Source organism: Hibiscus syriacus, unplaced genomic scaffold, assembly GCF_006381635.1.
Source record: "Hibiscus syriacus cultivar Baekdansim isolate YM2019G1 unplaced genomic scaffold, ASM638163v2 tig00110503_pilon, whole genome shotgun sequence".
In the NCBI taxonomy this organism is placed as follows: domain Eukaryota; kingdom Viridiplantae; phylum Streptophyta; class Magnoliopsida; order Malvales; family Malvaceae; genus Hibiscus; species Hibiscus syriacus.
The window spans coordinates 1,975,097-1,999,174 of NW_024062764.1; the positions used below are offsets into that span (position 1 = coordinate 1,975,097).

At 31.5% G+C, this 24,078-nt stretch overlaps 1 protein-coding gene across 1 annotated transcript; it reads right to left on the reverse strand.

Moving 5' to 3' along the window:
- Window positions 1-13,406: 13,406 nt before the first annotated feature.
- On the reverse strand, window positions 13,407-14,018 carry LOC120129650 (basic leucine zipper 43-like). Its single transcript, XM_039147104.1, has one exon. The coding sequence runs from the start codon at window positions 13,954-13,956 to the stop codon at window positions 13,450-13,452; it is 507 nt and encodes a 168-aa protein (XP_039003035.1). The 5' UTR covers window positions 13,957-14,018; the 3' UTR covers window positions 13,407-13,449.
- Window positions 14,019-24,078: the final 10,060 nt, after the last annotated feature.

The following is a 24,078-nucleotide window of genomic DNA, read 5'->3' on the forward strand; positions in this document are numbered from 1 at the left end:
TGGAGCTAAACCTTTAACATACCAATATTGTCCCAAAAATGCATCAGCTAGATCAACCTATCTCTTGATCTGTTCTTGGGTCAACTGATTGTACCAGACTATTATTGGGCCAACGAGGCTATCATGGGAAGAGTAAATTAACCAATTATCAGAATTCAGATATCCTTCCATTTTTCTACAAAACATTCTCAGGTGGATTAGGGGACAACTGGTGCCATCATATTTCTCAAAATCAGACATTTTGAATTCATGGGGAATAACCAAGTCTGGAACCAAGCTGAGCTCTCATGCTTCTAATTCTTTGTGGAAAGTATTAACACCTTTCATATTTCTGATTGCTTCATCTGCTCTCTTGAATCTCTCCTCATATTGTGAATAATTATAGAGGCTATTCATTGGGTTCGAGTGGGATGCCTCAGGGTATATTATCATTCTCGACTCTTCAATCTGATAGCATGGTTGCTCTTTATAAGTTATCTCTTTTTTATTAGATTCCATCCCCTGAATACTTTGATTGGATCTATCTGGTACTGAATCCGATGCTTTTTTCCTTTTATCTTGAGGTAACCCTGTCAATTATTCTGGCCACTGATTTTGTAGTCCTTCATAAGATTGCTCCATTGTTTTCATGATGATGGTAAAATAAAATGAATGAATGATCTTGGTTTTACTCTTACAAAACCTTTCAAGAATTATTTACATGTTTTTATAACCAATGCATATAAAAATAAAAAATGTAATGTAAATGCGAAAATGCATAAATGCAAAAATAAGAATACAAACTGTGCAATAAAAAAGTAAACATAAAAGTATGAATACAAAATGAAAATGCAAATATGTGAAATGCAAATGCATGAATGAAAAGATGTTACTCAAGAGTGATCATCTTAAAACAGATTTCATTGAACACAAAAATTTCGGTGCATCAAATAAAACTTTTACATGTAGGGGATAACTTTCACTCCTAATTTCTCTATTTCCCTTAAAAGCCAAATTAACTTCCACTCATGCTCAGGTGTGGAGTTGTCAATCTGCTTTAATTCTCTTGTGAAGCCAGTTAAGTCTACCAGCTTATGAGTCATATTGTTTTCTTGAGCAGCAACTTCCTTCATGATATTGTCTTTTTCCTTCATCTTCTGTGTCAATTCTCAGAGTTGTAGACAATGTTACTCACTTTTTCTTGTGAGAGAATCTTTATGTTCAAAAAGTTCTCGTACAAGATCCTCATAATCATCTAAACATTTCTTCAATATCTTGTTCTTAGCTCTAGTGGCTTCTAATTCAGTATCGATCTCATGCTGATGAATCTGATATGATACTTCAATGTTGGTCATAGTACTATTCAACCTTTGATTTTCAACTTGATATTTTCTCGATTCAATGACAGAGGTATTGCATCTTTCTTCTGCAACTCTTAAATCATGAGAAAACTTCTTGGCTCGACCTTCATGTATGTTACAATTCTTTTTTAGTTTAGTGACCTCTGTTATCCATTCTTCTGGGGTGTTTTCTATGCCAGCATTTTGAAAGGCTTGACTGACCTTATGGAAATCTTCATGCATGGTTTCCATTTTAGTGTTCAATTTATTGTTTTCCATCTTTAAATGACGTATTTGAGCCTCAAACCTTAGCAAATCTTCTTCTTTCTGAGCGCCCCTACTGATATTCTTACATTTGAATATTTTTGGTATTAATCTATCAGGACCTTCAGTTACCAAACTAGTTCGATCATTTATCATAAACTGTAAAATTCCATGATCCAAAAGACTTTGGACTCGACGCTTGAAGGCAAGACAATTCTCAATGGTATGTCCTTGAGCTCTGGCATGATATTCACAATAAATGTTGATGTCATACCCATTCAGATACGGAGGTTGGAACGGTTTTATGTAGTATGTCACTACTTCTCGCGCTTCAAGTAGCTTCTCGTATAACTCCTCATATGATATAGGGATAGCATCAAAATAAGAATCACCTTTTGTCTTGGATTGAACCTGAATTTTAGGCGTCGGGGTCAGATTAAACTTCGACGATTTCAGATTACATGATTTCTTCTCATCTCTGGGAGCTTTTACAGTTGTCACTATTTCTTTGGTATCTCCAGGCAGTTTGTGAATACAAATGATGATTGTCTGTAATTTATCAAATTGGTTAGGATCAGAAGTCCTTTGCATATTTGAAATTGCAGGGTTATGCCCATTGACCCCTCTCTCTTTTTGTGCAGGAGTCTCTTTTCCTTTGGCCAAAACAGACATTCTACCCATCATCTTGGACATCTGCTCTCTTATTTCTCGTATCTCCTTTTGTTCTTCAATGGACATACAATCTTTGGGTGCATAGCTCTCCTCTATCTTTGGAGTTCCCTCAGGATGGCATTCCTTGGTTGCGTCATATTTTGTTTGATCATAAAACTTTTTGTCAATTTATGAATTTTTTCCAATTTGATGAACAGTCTTTCAAATCAACACCTTTTGGTTATGCCATGATCATGCAATGCAAACAAAAGAAATCAATATAAACAAGTTAGAGCAAAATAACATGTATAAAAAGTAAAAAATAAAATAAGGAAAAAAAATAAAATGGTTAGTACCAATTAATGGAAAGAAAAAAAATTCTATCTATCATGATATATATAATATATCTTAACTTCATGTTTTCTAGTTCCATGCTTTGTTTGGAAAAATTAACCTAAATGCATGATTTCTAGTTTGCATGCATTTATTTAGAAGAAAGAAAATAAAACAAATTAAAAGTTTGAGCTTATTTCTCCTTTGTGTACACCTACGGACAGGGTTTTAGTATTATCTTAGATCAGGAGAATTTCTAGGGTTTATTATATGCAGGGTTTCAGTTCTAGGAGTAAAGGTACTCGAACTGTCCTTGTTGGTGCCCCCTTAGGCTGCCAAACCCTCAATCCTAGTCCATTACAGACTTAAGCGGATCGAGTTCAATTCGAGGGGACACATTTCCCTATGCCTGACACGGAGAATAAATTTTCACGAAGACATAGAATATATGAACCCCGAAAGTTACTTGCTAAGTCTGACACGGAGAATAAATTCTCACGAAGACGACTCTTTCACTCCCACTTAAAAGGGACAAACTTGATTATAAAGCTTATGTTATGCAAATGCAAGTGTTGTGTGTGAGGAGAAATTTTCACAAAAATTAATATCTAAAAGGCAATTAAATACAAACATAAATATACAAGAGCATAAAATAAATTGAAAGAAAAAAATCATAAATTAAATAAAATTGGATTCTCAATTTCTACCTATGGAGACAATATATAATCGACTTAGGTTTGGCTAGGGTCCCCAGTAGAGTCGCCAAGCTATCGTAACTGGTTTTCGCCCGGGCACAAAATTTTACTTGGCGGGAAAAAATAATGTGGATAAATAGTTTTTGAAATGTTTTGGGAGTCGCCATCGGACTTTTGGGTCAGGTAGGTCGAATACCTAAATATCATCTTTTAAAAGAGTTTTTAAGGAAAACATCGGTTAAAAGATAAATTGGTCTGCGTTTAACCAAAAATTCGTTCTTTTTAATAATAAAAAGGAATTCGTGGTCAATTACGTTTCGGGAAGGATTAGCACCCCCACAATGCCTAAAATTGGTCCCTCTCGATTATAAATTGTCTCTAATAATAGAACTTAAGAATTCAAATATGAATTTAATTTACAATCATGTTATTTTAAATTTATTCTGATATTTCTATGGAAAAATATTAAATATATATATACGTATATATATATTTTTAGGGTTTTATAAATAGGATATTTATTTATTTAAAAATATTAGAAAAGGACTTCTAGTTGCTTTAAGATATCCCATTTCTTTAATATTAAAAATAAATAAATATTATTATTTAAACAAACATATATATATATTTATATTTGTATGACTAATATGAAAATAATAATAATAATTAAAGTAATAATTTAAATATATATTGGAATTAAAAAAGATAATAATAAAAAATTAATTTAAAGTGTAACTAAATAGGGACTAAAATAAATAAAATTAAAACAACATGAATAAAATATAAAATATTAAAATTAATGGACATAATTCAAATTATTATAATTACTAATAGTGTAATTAACCATAGATAATTAATTAGGGATATAAATACAATTTATTTAAATTAATATGGGCTAAATAGATTATTTTACCTTAAATATAAATATAATCTGGTAATGACTAAAATATAATAAAATTAAATTAAAAGATAGAATTGAATCATATAAAAATTGATTTCAGTGGCTAAAATAAAAGTTTACAAACTTCGAATGACTGCGAAAAGGGTTTAACCATGCTGGAAATTACGCAGGGGTCCCTCCCCAAAAAGACGTCGTTTGGGGAGGGATTTAAATACCCTTAAAACCGGCCATTTTGGCCATTTACTCTTAAAAACCCTTAGGTGACGTTTGGTTCGCTGGAATGTTTATGAGGAAATTGAAATATGTCAGGAATTGGAATCTAATTCCATATTCTATTTGGTTGGCAAGAAATGAAATTTGAATCCAATTCCATATTCTGTTTGATTCGCAGACCTGTCAGATGAATTTGATTTCAGTAATGTAAAATGAAAGAATTGTCCTTCTTGTTTTTTTGCTTTATTTTAATTTGTTTTACAACTTACATGTAGTAATATATTAAAAAAATTTAAATTTTCATTTTATTGATTGATTATTCATTTCAATAAATTATAAAAATCATGCTAATAAACATCATAAGTTAAAATCATCGCAATCAAAATATGTTAATAAGTTACCAAAAGATAGAGCAATATTTCGATACATTCCAATTAGAGTATGTTAATTAGTTACCAATACCAAAAACTATTTTTATTCAATATATGAATTAGAAACCCAACCCGACACGACACAAAATAATAAAAAAATTATTTTTATTCAATAAACACATTGACTTAATTGAAAAAAATAATATATAGAGGGGTATTATTGTAATTATTTCTAAATATATAAGGTAAAATTATATATTTTTTTCGGGTTTGTACGGGTTTTTTCACCCTAAACTGGGACTTGACCCGACTCGAATATCACACTTAAAAAAACTGACTCGACCCGAATATCACACTTAAAACACCCGACCTGACCCGACCTGAATATATGAATTAGAAATCCGACCCGACCCGACCCGAAATAATAAAAAATTATTTTTATTCAATAAAAGCAGTGACTTAATTGAAAAAAAAATATATAGAGAGGGGTATTATTGTAATTATTCCTAAATATATAAGGTAAAATTATATATATATTCGGGTCGGGTATTTTCACCCTAAACCTGAACTCGACCCAACCCGAATATCAAACTTAAAAAAATCAACCCGACCCGACCCGACCCGACCCGAATATATGAATTAGAAACCCGACCCGACCCGAAATAATAAAAAAATATTTTTATTCAATATATGAATAAGTTACCAAAAGATTGATGATGGTAGTATGGTCAAATTTTAATTCCCTCCAACAAGGAAATTGAATTCCATCCATTCTCGGATGGAATTCACTTTCCCTCATTTGATGGAAAGTTGAAGCCATGAAGGATTCCAATTCCCTTGGAAAACTTGAACCAAACATGAGAAAGTGGTGGAATTGGATTCCAAATCCCCCCAATTCCAAGGGATTCCATCCAACCAATTCCAAGGGATTTCATTCAACCAAACGCCACCTTAGAATTTTCTAGATCTAGGATTTTTACCTCTTATGTTTCGGTTTTCCGGCGACCTTTGAAAAACTCCGATGACAGAGTAAGTTTCCTTCTCTCTTATCCTTTGATGGTTATTTTGTTTGGTGTTGTTGTGGGTGCTTGTTGTTGTCCTTCTTCTCCTTGTTGTTGTCGATCTCCCTCCTTTTTTTGCTTTGCAAGATTCAGTGGCTTTTATAGCCTTGCCGGTGTCTTCTTCAGACCGGTCCCATAAGTGAAGTTTGGTGAGTCACCAAACTATGTGGTGACTCACCAAACTATGTGGTGACTCACAATAGAGTCTCGACGTGGGCGGCCATCTGGCATTCTGGAAGCTTCGACGGCGAGGTGGTGTGGCAGTGAAGGTGTCGGCAGCATTTGGTTGGGTCACCTGGCAGTGGAAACGTTGGCAGCGACGACGGAGCTAGTTGAGATAGGGTTTAAAAACCCTATCTTAGTGTTTGGGTCTTGTTGGGCTATCCGAGTTTTGAAAAATGGGCCAGAGTTGGGCCTCCTCTTGGGCTTGTAATTATTTATTTAATAATAATAATAATAATAATAATAATGTATAATATTAATAATAATAATAATATTTAATAATAATAATAATAATTTTAAAAATAAAAATGAAAAAATTAGTGTTTACAAATACCACTAAAGTAATCGTGTTCTCACAGCCCATGTAAACGTTCCAGATACGGTTAACCGGTAAAAGGTGAGTCTCACATTATAAAAGCTCTTTTCGCCATGTTTAGCCAGTATAATCCTTGACTAAATAAGCTAACAGGCACCTTCTACGAACTCTTACAAGCAAAATGTACCACTTTGGTTCACAATTTAATATCTATTAGACAAAAAGTCGACTGTTTCAACAAAAGAAAAACCAATTAAATGCCGAAAAATGATTGTTCTGTAGCTACTACTAATGTTAACAGATGCAAAACTAAAATGAAATATAGGAGATTCAACAACACCTTCTTATAGCAGATTCAACTAATGAATGAATTAAACTCTCCTTGGCTAATCAAAACTTACTGCAATACCACTAAAGTAATCGTGTTCTCACGGTCCATCTGAAACGTTCCAGATAATGTTAACTGGTAAAAAGTGAGTTTCACATTATAAAAGGTCTTTTCACCATGTTTAGCTATCAAAATCCTTGACTAAATAAGCTAACAGATTCCTTCTATGAACTCTTACATGCAAAATGTACCACTTTGGTTCGCAAATTAAGATCTATTCGACAAAAAGTCGACTGTTTCGACAAAAGAAAAATCGATTAAACGCCCGAAAACGATTGCTCTGCAGTTACTTCTAAAGTAACAGATGCAAAACTAGAATGAAATATAGGAGATTCAACAATACCTTTCTTATAGAAGATTCAACTAATGAATGAATTTAAACTCGGTCCTTTGCTAATCAAACTTACTATAATACCACTAAATCATTTACAGACAGATCAGAAAAGATTATTCATCCCCATTAAATTGTTCATGTTTTACAAGCTCATCAACTAACCGTAATTTAAAAAATTGAATCTAAGCACATTTAGAACAACCTAATTCTGAACCACTTTTAACAACTTAAATCTTGAGCTCATTCAAATTGCAAGCATGAACTAACCCAGAGAATATCTAGCAAAAGCAGATCAGCTCAATTAACAAGAAAAATTTTAAAACAAAAATGAAACTATTTGGCCAAAAAAGACAGTCATACAGGATCAAACCAACAGATAAAAAAGTTTCAAACTTTATTGAGATTTCAACATAAGAAAAGGAACCCGGACCTTTCAATATTTCACTGTCCTGATAAAGAAGAGAACCCGGATGTATCAAAGATCTGAACTTTGAAACGAAATAGACAATGGGTTGCGTATAAAAGGGAAGAAAAAAAAGGGAATTAAATGCCAAGAGCCGGTTGGTCAAATTTGGCTAATCTCAGTGTATTCAAAGATTCAAACTTTGATGTCCACAGCGTCCAGGAAATATAAAATTCAATCAAATAATTAATTTTATTATTAAAATATTAGGTTAAAATATTAAATTTTTAAATTTTATATCTATTTTATTATTAAATGTTAATGTTTTGATTTGAATTTAACATTAGACTATTAGATCATTTATGGTGCGTTGATATGTCGATTTTTTTTTCATTAAACTTTAAAACACTTTGATTTTAAGTATTGAATTCTTTAGATATCCTCATTTGAATTTATATTCTTTAGTTTTATTATTATTGATTCATTCTTAAGAAAAAAAAATTATTTTAGTTACTACATTGAAATTCATGTAATTTTGTTCAATAATATTAAGATTTTGTTAATAGTTAAAGTTGTTATATGTGTAATTATTTATTTAGTAAATTATATTAGTAACCATTTAATTATTAGTTATAAAAATTTTGATATGATTATTGATTTTTTTAGTTCTATCAATGAGATATTTAATTATTTAAGTGATGTTAATCAAGTCATATGCTTCAATATTTGATGGGAATTGATGTGAGAGTTAATAAAATGGATATAATTATACATTTAATCCTAGTCAAATCTCATATTTAGTATATATATTATAATATTTTATATATGTCTTTGTTAAGGAGAACATTTGAGTTGTAACGGATATGAGATGTTCACCATTTCTAGATTAGGTGAGTATCGAGATTCCATGATAGATATGTTGTTAGACGACTTTGAAGTGTTTTATTTTTATAAGTAGGTTGAAAAGAAATGAGTGAAAATGAGGTGGTTTTGTCCATTCTTTCGATCTTTGTTGAGAGGTTTTATAGTGACTCTTGGAGTTGTTGCTAGACGTAAGATCATTATGACCACTCAAAGGCTAACAAGCTAGGTGAATATGGTCAGATGATGATATATTTAACTCTGGTAGGTTACATGAACTATTAGAGGTAACGTTAATAGGTCATGACTTAGTTAACAATAGGTCAATAGATCATTTAATATTATTAGAGATAGTGCTGGAGATGAATTACTGTTTCATCTTTAGAGTAGAGATAGAGATGTTGTAGAGTAGAGATGATGACTGAGATGGACTAAGGTGGTTGCAGTCATTCATTGATCCAATACAAAGAATCGACTTTGACAATGGAAAACAACTACTATAATGCATGTATGAACTGGAATTATATTCTGTATTTTTACTTGTAGGACTTTCTAGATTTCAAGGTCAGCTTAGTGTATTCAAAGATTCAAACTTTGATGTCCACAGCGTCCAGGAAATACAAAATTCAATCAAATACAAGAATGGTAATTAATATAATAATAAACATTAGGTTAAACTATTGAAATTAAAATTTATATTTTATTATTAAATGTTAATGTTTTTTATTTGAATTTAACATTAGACTATTAGATCATCAATGGTGCAATGATATGTCGATTTTTTTTCATTCAACTTTAAAACACTTTGATTTTAAGTATTGAATTCTTTAGTTTTGTTCACTCGCAACAATATCAATATCAAAGCATTCATATTTAACTTCTCTTTCTTTCTTTTTCATAAAATTCTTCAAAATCAACGAAAATATTTCTAAATGTTCGATGTGCAAATATTTCGATCTCTTTTAACGGTTGTCGAATGAGATTAATTTTGAGATGTATTGTTCACCTTTTCGAAATGATACTTCTCATTGTTTGAATTCTCAAATAAATATCTCAAATCCTATAAAATCTAAATTGACAAAGTAGGAAAAGATAAAATAAGTTCTTCAATATCTAGGAGTCAATGTTATGGGATAATGTTTCTCAGTTTTTTAATTCTCCAGATAATGCATCCTGAGAAATATTTCTCAGGATAGGTCGTTTGCTACAGTAAATAGTGAAGACGCCATATAAATACTGCGATTTGTTGAAGAAGTCAGAATTTCTAAGCGTCTTCAAGCAGAAACCAAGTACATTAAAAACACCTTAAAACCAAAATAAGTGGATAGCTATAGCACGGACTGAAGGCCAGCCCTGAAGACGCACGGTAGTCCTGGCGTCCTCAACCTCAAGACGCGCAGGTTGACAAGTGTCTTCAAAAAGGCGCATCAATTGCTACGCGTCTTCATGGGCCACTGTAGCAAATAGCCTATCCTGAGAAATAAAAATAACATTATCTTGGCCATTTTACCAATATTTAGGTGATTCCAAAAAAAATATTAATTTATGATAACGACTAAAAGATAGAAAAAACCATAACTTTGATAAATAAAATGATAACGTGAAATAAAAAAATATTTTTTATCTTTTACGCTAACAATAACTTATTTCGTCATCTGGCCGTTGATGGATTAATTTAATACTATAATTGAAGTTAAAAATAAATTTTATTAATTTAAAATTCCATAGTAAAATTAATATAGACATTGATATAGTTTACCTAAACATCAATACACCCATTATTTTTTCTTTAAAAAACAAATAATTTCATTGTGTAGTTGATAAATTGTAGAAGATCATTGAAAAAGTTAAAGAATTTTTGAATTCGAGCTAAATTAGTTGAAATTTAAGTGGGACCTTGAAATCTAGAAAGTCTTACAAGTAAAAATACAGAATATAATTCCAGTTTATACATGAATTATAGTAGTTGTTTTCCATTGTCAAAGTCGATTCTTTGTATTGGATCAATGAATGACTGCAACCACCTTAGGCTTAATACACTGTAAACTATGCATGAAACTGATTTCAATGTCTAAAGAAAGTTTCGTTAAAAATAAGTGTTAGAATGTTTTTTTCTGTTATATTCTTTTGGTTTTTATTGTTATATTTTCTATTTTTTATTCTTTAATGATAAAAAATATTATTTAAAAGAATTAAAAAATTAAATTATTTTTCATCATTCTTTTCCCTCTCATCCCTCACCTCCAACAACGATGAAGGATAATCACCGGCTGGGTTTTGTTCGGGGCAGGATGAGGAACTCAATGGTAGTGTTCATTTAACGTACGACCATCTATAGTCGTTGAAATTGTCGGAAAAACATAAAAAATCCGTGACCCTTCATGACGTTTTCTACGACAATCGGTGCAATTTCATAGTGGATAAAGGATTGGGCTTTGTTCGTGGTAGCAAGATGATTTTGATGGTGTCAACGGTGATGGTCACAGATCGGTAACGGTTGATCAACAGTGTAATTTTGAGTTTTTTAAAATATAATATTAAATCATTTTTAAATATATTTTTAAAAATTTTATATATATGACACATGTCAAATAATGGTCAAATTTAACATCGTTGTGGTTCAAAACTTAAACATATAACGTTAAAAATATTAAACACCTATTTTTAAGAAAAAAAAATCTTTACGCACCATTAAACCACCGTCTTATATGATGATGATGATGATACTTGGATTATTATTATATATCCAAGGCCCAAGATATGCCTGGGCTTGTCCACTGATTTTGATTTACCAGGCCAGGTGGTACTTGGTAGGGTTCCCAATTTCACTAGCCCCATTGCCGAGCAATGCAAACTCTTTTGGAATTGAGCACCAATAAGAAGCATCATTGATTTAATTTATAAAATTTTAAATAATTTAACTATAATTCTAAATTAGTTAAAAATTAAAAGGTAAATTAATTAAAATAAAATATTTATTATATTGTTTTTTTATAATTGTTTTGGTAAATTATATCAATGTTCACCTAATTATTACCCCTTTTTTATTTTGACTACTATTTTTGAAATTTTGTCAATCAGGTCATTAAACTATTTAAATGCAATCAATCAAGCTACTTGCTGTTAACAATTAACAGAAGTGCTGACGTAGAGGTTAATAAAATTATATGATTACACATTTAATCCTTATTACCTACGCAATCTATCAAATTAGTCATAATTTTAAATGAATTCAATATAGTTTATCCTCCAATCATATAACTTCAAAATCTTTTATCTTATAATATATAAGTGATACACAGAGATTTATAATTTAATGATTTTATCATGTCAGTTGTCAATTGTCTAATGACTAAATAGATTTTAAAAAATAAAAATTTTTATTCGAATTATATCAATTAATTGTTAGATGTTCATCAATGATAAAATAAATAATACTTTACTTACTTTTTTTAAGAAACTTTTAAAATATATCTTAATATACATCAAAATTGTAACTCAATCTATATGAGGCGTTTAGATATAGATATAAAACAATATTAAATAAAAACATCAAAATAATAGAAAATATTATAAGTATTGTTGTTCGAAAAAAATATCACGTGAAACTTGGTTTATTGTATACATATTGATATCAACAACTACAAAATCATCTCAAACATGTTTCGTTGTTGATCCACTGATTTTTTTTATTTCCCTTATTTATTTTAAATCATCAAATTATAATTCAAAATGTGAAGTTATATGATTGGATGATAATTTTCTGTGTATCATTTGTTAATATTTCAATATAAAGATTTGAAGTTATATGATTGGAGGATAAAATATAATGAATTAATTTCAAAATATGATTAATTTGATAGATTGTGTAAGTAATAATGACTAAATGTGTAATTATACAAATTTTATTAACTGCCACATCAACACTTCCTTTAATTGTTAACAACAAGTGGCTTGATTGAATACATTTAAATAATTTAGTGACTTGATTGACAAAATTTCAAAAATAGTGATCAAAATAAAAAAGCAATAGTTAGGTGGTCACAGTTATAGTTTACCTAAAAAGATAATGAAAATAATATAATAAATATTTTTATTTTAACTAATTTACCTTTAAATTTTTAACTAATTTAAAATTATACGTTAAGTTCTTATAATTTTAAATTTTTTATTAATTAACTTAATAGTGTTCATCATTTATGATGCTCAACGGTGCTCGTCGAGCGTAGAATTTTTCCATTCTTTTTCATGGATTTTGTTGTACCTCCCTCGGAGCTTTTTTTTTTCGTATATGATTTTTCATTTATTAATATTTTTCTAAATTTTGAAAGTTTTAAAAATTTTAGAATTTTATATTCTCCATATAATTATAATCCTATTGGTAATCAGATCTATTTAACCTATTAACTTATAAATAACTATTACTAACATTAAAAGTGAATATATAAATCACCATTCAAGATAGAAGAAAAAACTCTTTGTATCTCGAATAATTCATTATTTTCCTAAACTCATTTTCTCTCGTCACTTTTATAGAACCATCAACTCAACTCTCTATCCGAATCAAACGAGGTACCAGTAAAATATCAATATATTTATTGTCATTGCGACCATGAAAATATTCCATTGATAAATATCGGTCATGAAAATTGACACCAGAGAAAGTAAAAATCGTAAAATAATAATCATAAGATCAGGATGTAGTATTAAGCAAGAATCTTGTAGTATTTTCCTTTTATGGTAATGAGTCTCTCTGTATGATGAATCAACCCCACCACCTTTCCCTTGTGTCATTTCAGTCCTACTCTTCCCCCACCTGATGCCACTTATGCCTCCTTTTCACAATATACCTGACCTCACATATTTGCCCCTCATATTTTCAGTCCAGGTTTAACATATTGGGTGAAAAATATGAGTACCTATGAGGCAATTTAAACAATTATTAGGGACTCAAATGAAAATGAAATGAAATGATCAAAACATGTTATTCTCATCGCCTTCAATTCTTATACAATCTTAGAAAGCTATGCAGTGGCAAATTATGCACGGAGAGTACTGGTTCACTTACACCTAACGGACTAGATAAAATTTGGGGAATGAAACAGGGTTGACGACTCTCAGTGGTCGGCTAAAGTGTGTTCAAGGTCTCGTAAAGTCGAGTAAGGGCTAGCAACTTGCATATCGGAGAGTAGCAAACGGAGTTGAGAGGCTTCCTCTTTGAGCTGAGCATTCTCTTGGACGACCTTGTCGTGGCTTTCTGAGACATGGTTCAGCTTATATATGAGCTGGTGGTTCTCATTCCGAAGCCAGACTACCTGCGACCAGAGCTCGTCGAGGTGCCTTTGTTTGCGCATACGCGACCTGCGTGCGGACTCCCGGTTCGATATCATCCTCCTTTGCTTCCTCTCGTTGATGACACATAGTTGTTGCTCGTCGGCCTCATCGGAGGTGGAGTTGCTGTTGATGCATGATGAATGGGGACTAATGAGTTCCTGAAGTTGTGGTGGGATGTAGAGATTGTGCAGGGGATTCGAGAATCGGGTCAAATCAAATGTCGGTGCCGAATACGGGGACGGATTCGAAGGTACCATAAATTGGAGCCCTGAAATCTCACTAGGCTGCATGACTTGGGGAGGGAAGTGAAGGGAAAACAAGACACTAAATATTGGCAATCAATGATAATGAAGCACCTAATAAGCTCTTGTTGGAGGGGAAGAGGGTTCTTATAGACAAGAAAAAGATAACATGGTCCCACTCCCACTCTTGCAAAATGTTATACAATAGCAATAGTGTGACAATTTATTTGAAAATAACATTACATAAATTGACGGATTTAGAAATTCAAAATCATGTTTAAAATTTTATTTTTTAAAAAAAAAATGGATGTGTAAATTTTTTTTTAATACTAAACTAAATCTACTAGTCTTTCAAAAATAATAAATATGCAGTTGCTCTTTTCTAAAACTATATATATCCTCCTTTCTGCACGCTAATCATGTCTCTTATGCAACAGGTTATGCACATATGGAAAATGGTACTTAAGCCATATCTACTCACATGACATGCATGTATTCATGCATGAATGATTGAGGGATCACATACATGAAACAGGGGATGCAATTTGTGTTGTGGAAAGTCATTTTCAGGTGGAATTATGGGTTTACATCAGAAAAGATAGAGAGTTTGTATATTTTCATTGGGGAAATGTTTTGGCTAAACAAAGCAAAAGGTGAAAGAAAATCAAATCTTTAAAAGTTTTGAAGTGGGGATGTGTTATTTCCAAGCAAAGTTGCTTTTAGAAATGAAGTTTTACTCAAATGCTTTTAAGCCATACACCTTTCTGACGTAAGAGATGTGTTTGTAATTGTGAGGGTTACATAATATTAAAGGGTCAACTATAAGTTTTATCACTTAATTTTGACCACATTTTTGTTCTTATCATTAAACTTTCAAATTGCTCAATTTTTTGTCACCATTAATTTTTTAACAATGTTATATGACTGACATATTTTTCTAAAAAATTATATAAAAAAACTCTTGAAATTTCCTTGTCTTTGTGAAAAAAAAAACGATTTCAAATTTTCTTTGATTTCTTGGCAGTGTTATGGTTTACATCTTCTTCATGATGCTAATAGTGAAGAGGTGGAAAGGAGGAGATTAACTATATATTTGTTTTCATGTTAATCAAACTATGGAGATTGTATATTGGAGTCATTTTCTCTAGATTTTGTGTTGAGTTCGAGAGCTTTAAGAGATTTGAGAAAAATCTAAGTTGATAGAGAACAATAAAACATGTTCATTGGTGTCTTGTATGTTTAGAGAGGATACTGAAAAATGACGATTCTGGCGTCATATTACATAGTGGTAGAACATTAAGAGTTTTATTGTTTCTAATTTAATGTCTGAAAATGACTAAAAGCAAAACAATCAAATAAAAAATATGGTTAAAATTGTGTGTTAAAATTTAGGATAGGGTACTATTTTGTTGAGTCTTAAACTATTAAAAGTTATAAAATGATACTTCGACCATAGAATTTTGCTTTTTTAAGTCTATCGGTTATTAAAAGTTACGGAGTGATCACCAAACTATTCATATGTTCTAAACCCATCTTTATCGTTAAAAAAACTAACGAATCGTTTAAGTTAGATGTTGATCGAGAAATGATAGTCGTTTGAGATTCTGAGATCAAATTGTATCATATCTCAGTCAGAGGTTAATATCCAGCTCATGTTGTCATCAATTTTTAATAGAAAATGACGAGTTTGGAACATATGAATCGTCAAGTGACCATTTTTTAACTTTTAATAGTTGAGGGACTTAATAAAGCAACATCCTATAGTTGGAGGATCATTTATAACTTTTAATAGTCAGAGGACTTAACAAATAAATGCTCTATAGACGAGGATCATTTATGTACTTTACCCTAAAATTTATAGTTTACCCAACATTTAAATAAAGTCGATCAACTTGTTTATAAGATTGAATCGGCATAGTTTAGTGAGCTCATAGTGATCTCTTTTGTACCAAAAAGACACTTCTTGTGGGGATTGTCCTATATGAGGCAACTTTGATATGGATGGATCCTGTTCAAATGTTGAAGACTTGAGTATTGCCTAATGTCTTTATTCTGAAAGATTAATGGCTATTTTATTCAGACAGATAGTCCAAGTGATCCTGTATTTGTTTATTTACAACTCATACACCTCCAACAGTACAAATTGTTAACCACTTTTTAATTTTTCCTCTTTCCAAATATTTACACCACTCCTTGGCACAAACAAAACAACAACCAATAAAAGCAAACGCTTGATGATAATTATATATATATTTTTGTCGGGTCAGGTTAGGTGCACACGCAGATTTTTATTTCTAAAATCAGATCGATAAGTGGAAGAGTGTAATATACGAGTCAAATTTAAGTGGATTAAAAATTTAACATGACCTAATCCATGTCCATCTTTAAAAATGAAAGATAATTCATCCGATAGATCTTTCTCCCGACAAATATTAGCTAAAGAGACGGGGAAAAACATTATTACATAGGAACGATTTTTTTCTTTATCTTAATTTTGTAATAAAATTTAATTCATTCCGATCAATAAATTAACTATTCTTAGATCATCGGATGAATTTTCTAAAATCATTTGTCTATTAATAGATACAACTTTTACATGTAATTAGGGGAGAAACTTTCATCTCCTTTGATCTGATGGTGACAATACATTTTGATCCTTTTGAAATTTTATAATTTTATCTAAATTTCTAAATAATATTTTTAATTTTCACCTCTCATAATTGTAAAAATGTACACAAAGATCCATGGTGGTAAGGCCGGTTGATAGGATTATACGGTCAACAACCTCATTAGACAGCGGTAGACCACTCTTTCTTTTCATGTCTCGTGCTTTGCTTTAATTCTCTCTTGCAAATTTTCTTTCATCCCAATAATTTCATAGTGGAGTTTCAGTCTAAAGTTGCAATAACTATGTGTATTTTATGTCACTTGTACTGAACTTTTGTAAATTGTACATTCAGATAAGTTGAAATTTTTAGGTTGACAATGTTATCCCCCAAGTAGACCGGATCCTAAGCCATTTGTTGGTATAATATTAAACTTTTAAGTACTTAATTAGCAAGAACAAAATCAAGATTAGAAAATAAGAGGGTTAAGTTACCTAACTTTGAACATGTGACATGTATCATGCCGTTACTTATTTACATATATCATGCTATTACTTTGGATAAATATAACTTATCATATCAACGATAAATATTAACCATGAATTAACTAGTGGTTCCATAGGTAATTTTTCCTATAAATGAAACATTGTGGGTGAGGGAGAGGGCAAAGTGATCCGAAAAAAATATAAGGATCAAAACAATTGTTCAGTTAAATAACAACGATATTTTCTTATTATTATACCAATTTAGTTTGACTTAAACCCCTTCATATGTGGATCTAATATAATTATTTTGATGTAAGTTATATCTCTTTTTAATTTTTTTAATTGTCTAGAGCGATTATAAGGTAATATATATTCATATATTTTTCTTAACAATTGACAATGGACATACATTCTGCAGGCGCAATTATTCGAACATAAAATCTCTAGAAAAATAACAATCTCGTTAACTGTGAGGTTGAAGTTCTATCTCTTCTTAAATTTTAAACCATAACTTAAAAATGTTTAATAACATATCTCTTAGACGTGGCACGATAAATATTATTCTCGTTCTTTAATCATATAGAGGTTCGATCCATGAGAATGTAATATTTTTGTAATAAATCGTTTATCTTTTTAAAAAATATTCGTTATGAGAAGAATTAAATATTGTTAGTGATAATAGATACTTAATTTAAAAGAAATTATTAGATATATTTGATTTATCACTTCAATTGTGGTGGTTCCTACAATAAGATTCATTTATATCAAAATAATTTTAAATAATTATTCATTGTTTATTTACATACAATCGTGATAAATCGGATCCGTTTAATAATTATTCCTGATTTCGATATAAAAATGTTGATGAAATTAACCTTTATTATATATTAATTACTGAAAAGGGGGGGGGGGGGGTTTGTTTGAAAACGGCATTTTGGAATGACAACAAAGGGACAATTCCCTGGAAAAAAGATTTGAGTTATGCACGGATGGGTACTTGATTTAACTGGTCCAACAACTTTTACTTTTAGGACCGAAGTCACGCTATAAAACTATTACAATAATTATTAAAATATAAAAATGAAAAGAAACTAATGGCAGGCGCATGATAGTCTCGATAGTGGGTCCATTGTTAAACCAACGCTCATGCTGCTTAGTGCACCTCCCTATAACCCTATTGCTCAGCCTGTCACACTCATGCAATTGGAAGCATAATTTCATTTCATTTTTAATTTTAGGGTAAAATACATATTTAGTCACTCAATTATTTGTATGATTATATTTTGGTCATCTAATTACTTTTTTAAAATCGTACTTATTGTTATATTTTGAGTTTCATTTTGATCACATGTAGTTAAAAAATTAATAGTGATGAGGACGTGTTATAATAAGATAATATCACATCATCATTGTAAAAAAATAAAAAATTATCATGTCAGTAGTTTTGTTAGTTTTCAAATAGTAGGTGATCAAAACTGAATCAAAATGTAATATTAGGTATGATTTTGAAAAAATAGTTAAATAACCCAAATAAAACTACAAGAACAATTGAGTGACTAAATATATAGTTTTATATTAATTTAATTATTTTTATTCAAATGCATTTTCAGGTTCATTAGGATACACACGTAACTGTCTCTTTGTAGCATTAATTTTATGCACCCCATTAAGGCAGCATATGACTATTGTTGTATACCTATATCCAATATTAAGCATGGTGTATACACCTATTTTCGTCTGAGATAATATATATTATATATTATAGTAGTATATATTATATATACCATATATATTATAAAATATATATTATATGTAATGTATAATATATATTATACATATTTATATTATATAGTATATATTAAAGTATATTATTATACTTATATTATATATTATATATTATATTATATTATTATTATTATAATATATTAGTCATTATTATATTCTATTTATTATATATTATATATTATATACTATTATTTATTATTATATTAATATTATTTTTTCGGTTTTGTATTTAGGTCCAAAGAGTCCAAAAATCCTAAGATTAGGTCCAACAATAAAGCCTAACCGTGCTTGCCAGCTTGACCCATCAAGCAAACCTGTGGGAGCCCATCGAAGGAAGCATAATAGCCTGACCTAGCAGATTAGGGTTCTAATGTTTAGCACCAGCGTCGCACAACCAGGGCCATTGGATCTGGCCTTTTGATCCAACAGCCGAAAATGCACTAGACACCAATCAACATAGCGTGGAAGTCACACACCAGCAAGGCCACCAACCTATTGAAATTTCCTAAGCGAAATAGAAGCAAAAGGGAAAATAATTCCACGTTTTTTTTGTCAACTTCAACAATCAAGTGCAAACATGCAAAATCCCTAATATATCAGGACTGCACCATCCCACTATAGTCGGAAACAACCCCGTCGGAGGGGCTATATATACTACAGAGAAAAACCAAGAGAAACACAGAGAGCAACCAAGCAATATATAATAAAGGTATTGCACAACAAAAAGGAACAAGTCAACCAAAAAACATTCTCATAGTTAGAAAAAATCACAAAAAAGTTCAAGGTTATCATCGGTCTAGCATCAGAAGGAAAGCGGTCGTCGGGAAAGGGAAAATACTTCACCGAAAAAAGGTAAACCCAAAAGTCTTTTCATAGATATATGCCGATAGAGGAATTTTCTTGGTATTTAGGGGTTGGTTTCGGCCTCGGGATGTTGAGAGCTTTCGAAAAGGGTCAGTTTTAGTTCTCGACCACCAGAGGCGGCGGCCAAAACGGTGGTCCGGGCGGCGGTGTCTCGTCAGGGAGGGTGGCCGGCCATAGGCCGGTTAAGTTGGTGAAGAAAGAATCGAGTGGATTTTAGGGGATTTAGTTTTTAGGAAAATGTTGAAAATGAATGAATATGAGGATTTAAAGTCTATTTATAGGGGGACTGATGTGAAATTACTAAATATTTTAATTATTTCTGTAGTCCCTGAAGGTTTTATACATAGTTCATTTTGGTCACTTGTTGTAATTTTGCCCTTGAATTTTGAATTATTTCAATTTAACCCCTATTTATATTTTTTATTTTACAATTTGGTACCCTAACCTTTTTATTTCTTCTTGCAGCTCACCTTTAGTGTCAAATTGACCCTAAATTTCAGTTTATTTCAGTATAATCCTCTCTAATATTTATGTTTTAAACTTAACATTATTGTAACATTAATTTCTCTTTATATTTTTAATTTAGCCATTTTTTTATTGTAACATTAATTTCTTTTTTTAGGTAGTTTAAAATTGGTCAAAGGTAAGCAATTCAAATCGATATTTTAAATTTTAATTTAACTTTTAATTTTCACAATCAAGATAATCGAAAAATCAAATTGGTACCGAAAGGGCAATACAAGGGTGTTAATCCTTCATTGACCGTAATCAACTCCTTAATTCGATTGATTTCTAGTAAAACATAGATCAGATAAATGGTAAGTTAAGGTGTTCGATCAACCTAATTTAAAATGATCGGTGGCGGCTCCAACACATCAATTCAAGTCGGAACCCGGTTCTGGGACCACCCGAAGGACAGTTACGACAGCTTGGCGACTCCACTAGGGACAGGTAAGAGAGTCAGGCCAAAATTGATTTCAGATTATCTTCTTAGACGAAATTTGTAAGTATAAATTATAATTTATCCTTTCGATCCTTGTTATTTACCTATGATTATTATTATTTAAATAAATAGTTGTATTGATGTTTTTTTAATGATTTCAGTTTTTTCAAAAATCATTCATCTCAGGATCTATTCTAGAGCTCCAAACCCTTTTTAAGTGAGAGTGAAATCGATGCTTTCCTGATAATTTATTCTCTGTATAGGCCTAGTAAGTAACTTTCGGGATTCATATACCTTATGTGTGAATTTATCCTCCATACAAACATAAGGGAATGTATCCTCTTGAGTTTAACTTAGTCCACATGAGCTTGTGATGGGCTTAGGACTGAGGGTCTGGTAGGCCCAAGGGGCACCAGTAATAAGAACTTGAGTACCTCTTTTAGAACCGAACCGAGATGCTGCAAAGGAATTAAAGCCCAACCCAAAAACTTCGTTCAAAACTTAGGATGTTTGATTTATTTCTTGCTTTATTTTTAATGCTCAACGCATGCGAATTATAAATATATGCAGTTATGATTTGTTCAAAGAAAATAACATGCGGGATAGAGATCATGTCTGGGTAGGAATAAAAGGCATGTTGGGTAAAAAAATCAAGTGGGGAAGGAATTTTTATTATAGTTTTTATTATTATTACTATTTTACTAACTTGTTTCCTTTCCTTTCATTTTTATTTTATTTCATTTTTTTCATTTGCATCATTCAAAGAGGTGTTGATTCGTAAAGTGTTCTCTAAAACTTAAACAGTTTGCATTAATGGAAAAAGGGGTTATAATGCAAGAGGTAAAAAATACAGAAGTATGGCTATGGTCAGAAAAGACTCAGAAAGAAAAAAGGGGTCAGTCTACAAGAAAACTATGTGTCAGATCTAGCTAGCTACGCTTCCATCAGCCTCAAACATAATGATACTCAGGAGTTGCAAAATATTTGGGACAACTGGAAAACTAACAGAAAACAAAAGTTTTGCCAGTGATTTGGTGATATTGCACACTTGCTTTATGTCAAGATAGATGAACCTTTAATTTGAGCTTTAGTGTAATTTTGGAATCTGGGGTTTAGCTGCTTTACATTCAACCAAGAAGATATGGTGCCCACAATTGAGGAGTACACCACCCTGTTACATTACGAAGGAATCAGAATGGACCGGGTCTTCATCAAATACATCAAAAGTTAGCCTTTCAAGAATGGTTTGGCAAAGGTCGTAGGAGTAGATGAAAAGTGGGTAACTGATCGGATTCAACACAAAGGTAAAGGAGAATGAATTCCTTGGACTCACATCAAGTAATTAATGAAGAATCATCCTAATGAATGGAAGGTGATCGATATTTTAGCATTGGGAATCTATGGTTTGGTTATCTTCCCAAAAACTTTGGGATACATTGAGGCAGCTGTGGTGGAATTGTTTGAACAACTGCCTAAGCGAGTGAACCCTAAACCAATAATTCTATATGAAACTTTCCACTTACTAAACTATTCTAGAAGGACTGGTTGAGGACGTTTTATAGGATGCATATAACTACTTCAAGTTTGGATCCATAATCATTTTTGAAGAACTGAGGGGATTTCTTACTGCCGGCTCAGTATGACATATTCACCTTTGGAGGAATTCCTTACACAAAAATGGCGAGAAGGCGTTCCAAAGGAGAAATAGGTAAAGGTAAGACATCGTATGGAGAGCCCTTTGGCTGAATCACAATGACATTCTTTATCGGTGTGGAGATTCGGGAATATTAATGTTACTCAGGCTATGGGGACGAGTTAGTTATTCTCCACTTTTGGCACTTCGACAGTATGAACCACGTTAGTTTGTTCCAGTCGCACATGAGATATTTGGATCCAAGTTCACATATCTTTAAGATAATTACAAGAAGAAAGTAAAAGATATAACATAGTCATAGAAGAAGATATTCAATACAAATGTTGTGGCTTCTAAAGACATTATTACTCTAGACTATGTGGAATGGAGGAAGTCAAGGAAAAATGACACTGATCTCATACCAGATCATGAGGAAACTTGGAACATTGAAGAACATATTAAACTAGTTCCCTTTGAGCTAGAAATATCAAAGAAAGAATTTGAAGCTGAGAAAGAGGAACTAAAACAAATATTAAGAGAATTAGAAGCTGAAAAGTTCCAATAGAAGCCAGAGGCCGATACTCAAAAAGACCGAGCAGATAGATTGAAAATGGAATAGAAGAAAGTATGTTTTGAGTTAGAAGATTTGATAAAAGGATATCAAGAACAGGTTCAGAAAAATACCAGCTTGAAATAATCTTCTGAGTATTGAAAAGATGAATCTGGCAGCCTAAAAAGGAAATTTGAAGGTCAGGATGACAGGGAAGCACTGGAAAACCAATTATGGGTTTCCCAAAGAAAGTTATCAGAAATTCAGCACCAAAAAAAGTAGTTGAAGACCAAAGTAACTGATATGGAAAAGTACCTTCAAAGGCAATAGGAATAGGATGGCAAAACTATAGCTAAACTGGAGGTCATCGTAGAAAAAATCAAGAAGTAGACAAATGAACTCCAAATAGTTCCCTTTGATGGAGGGCATCAGTGGCATTTCCATTGGGAACAGTCTTAGCAAAGGGTAAAAACTAGAGATGCAATCATTTAGGACTTCCTAGAGTAGGTACAAAAAGATACTCGTCACTTACATGGTTTTGCAAAAGAAGCCATGGTGGTTCGACAAGGTATTCAACCAGTGACATAAGAAGCAAGTAGAATTATCAACTTATTAGAAGCCATTCGAGATCTAGAAGATCTAGCTAGAATGTACCTTTGAATTATTTTTGGTCTCTTAGAAATAAAACTTTTGTCCCAATAAAGACTGTTTAAAATAACAGACACGTTTTAGATCATTGCCTCAAAAATTTCATGCATCATACATTTTTTACATAATTTTTGCATTTTCATTTCTTTATATTCAAATTAACTAACAGAAAATGTCTCATCAAACAAAGGAATAAAAACTGGACACACTTCATCCAGCACTGGACACACCTCATCCTCACAATACCCGTATAAAGAAAAATAAGATGGAAGGAAATATTGCTCAACTTGAAGAAAACATGCTGAGACTGCAAAAGGAGCTTGAGGAGTGAATAAGTTAGAATCAACAAAATACATTGGATTCCATCACTAGAAACCAAGATTCATTGGTTGACTAGATTGTTGCAAGGTTGTCTGGCCTGAATCAAATGAATGCTCCTAGGGTAGGGGCATCTGAAAGGGTGGTTGTACCACATACTTCGTAGTTGGTTATTTCGCATGGAATCTTACCAGGACTTCAAGGGGATTCATCTACTGCAAAAGGAGAAGCCTCTGTAACCAATCCTCAAAATAATCTGGATGATTATCGTATTCTAGACTTTGACGAGGAAGAAAAAAATAAAGAAAATGGAGGAAAAGATCTAGTAGTTGGAAGAT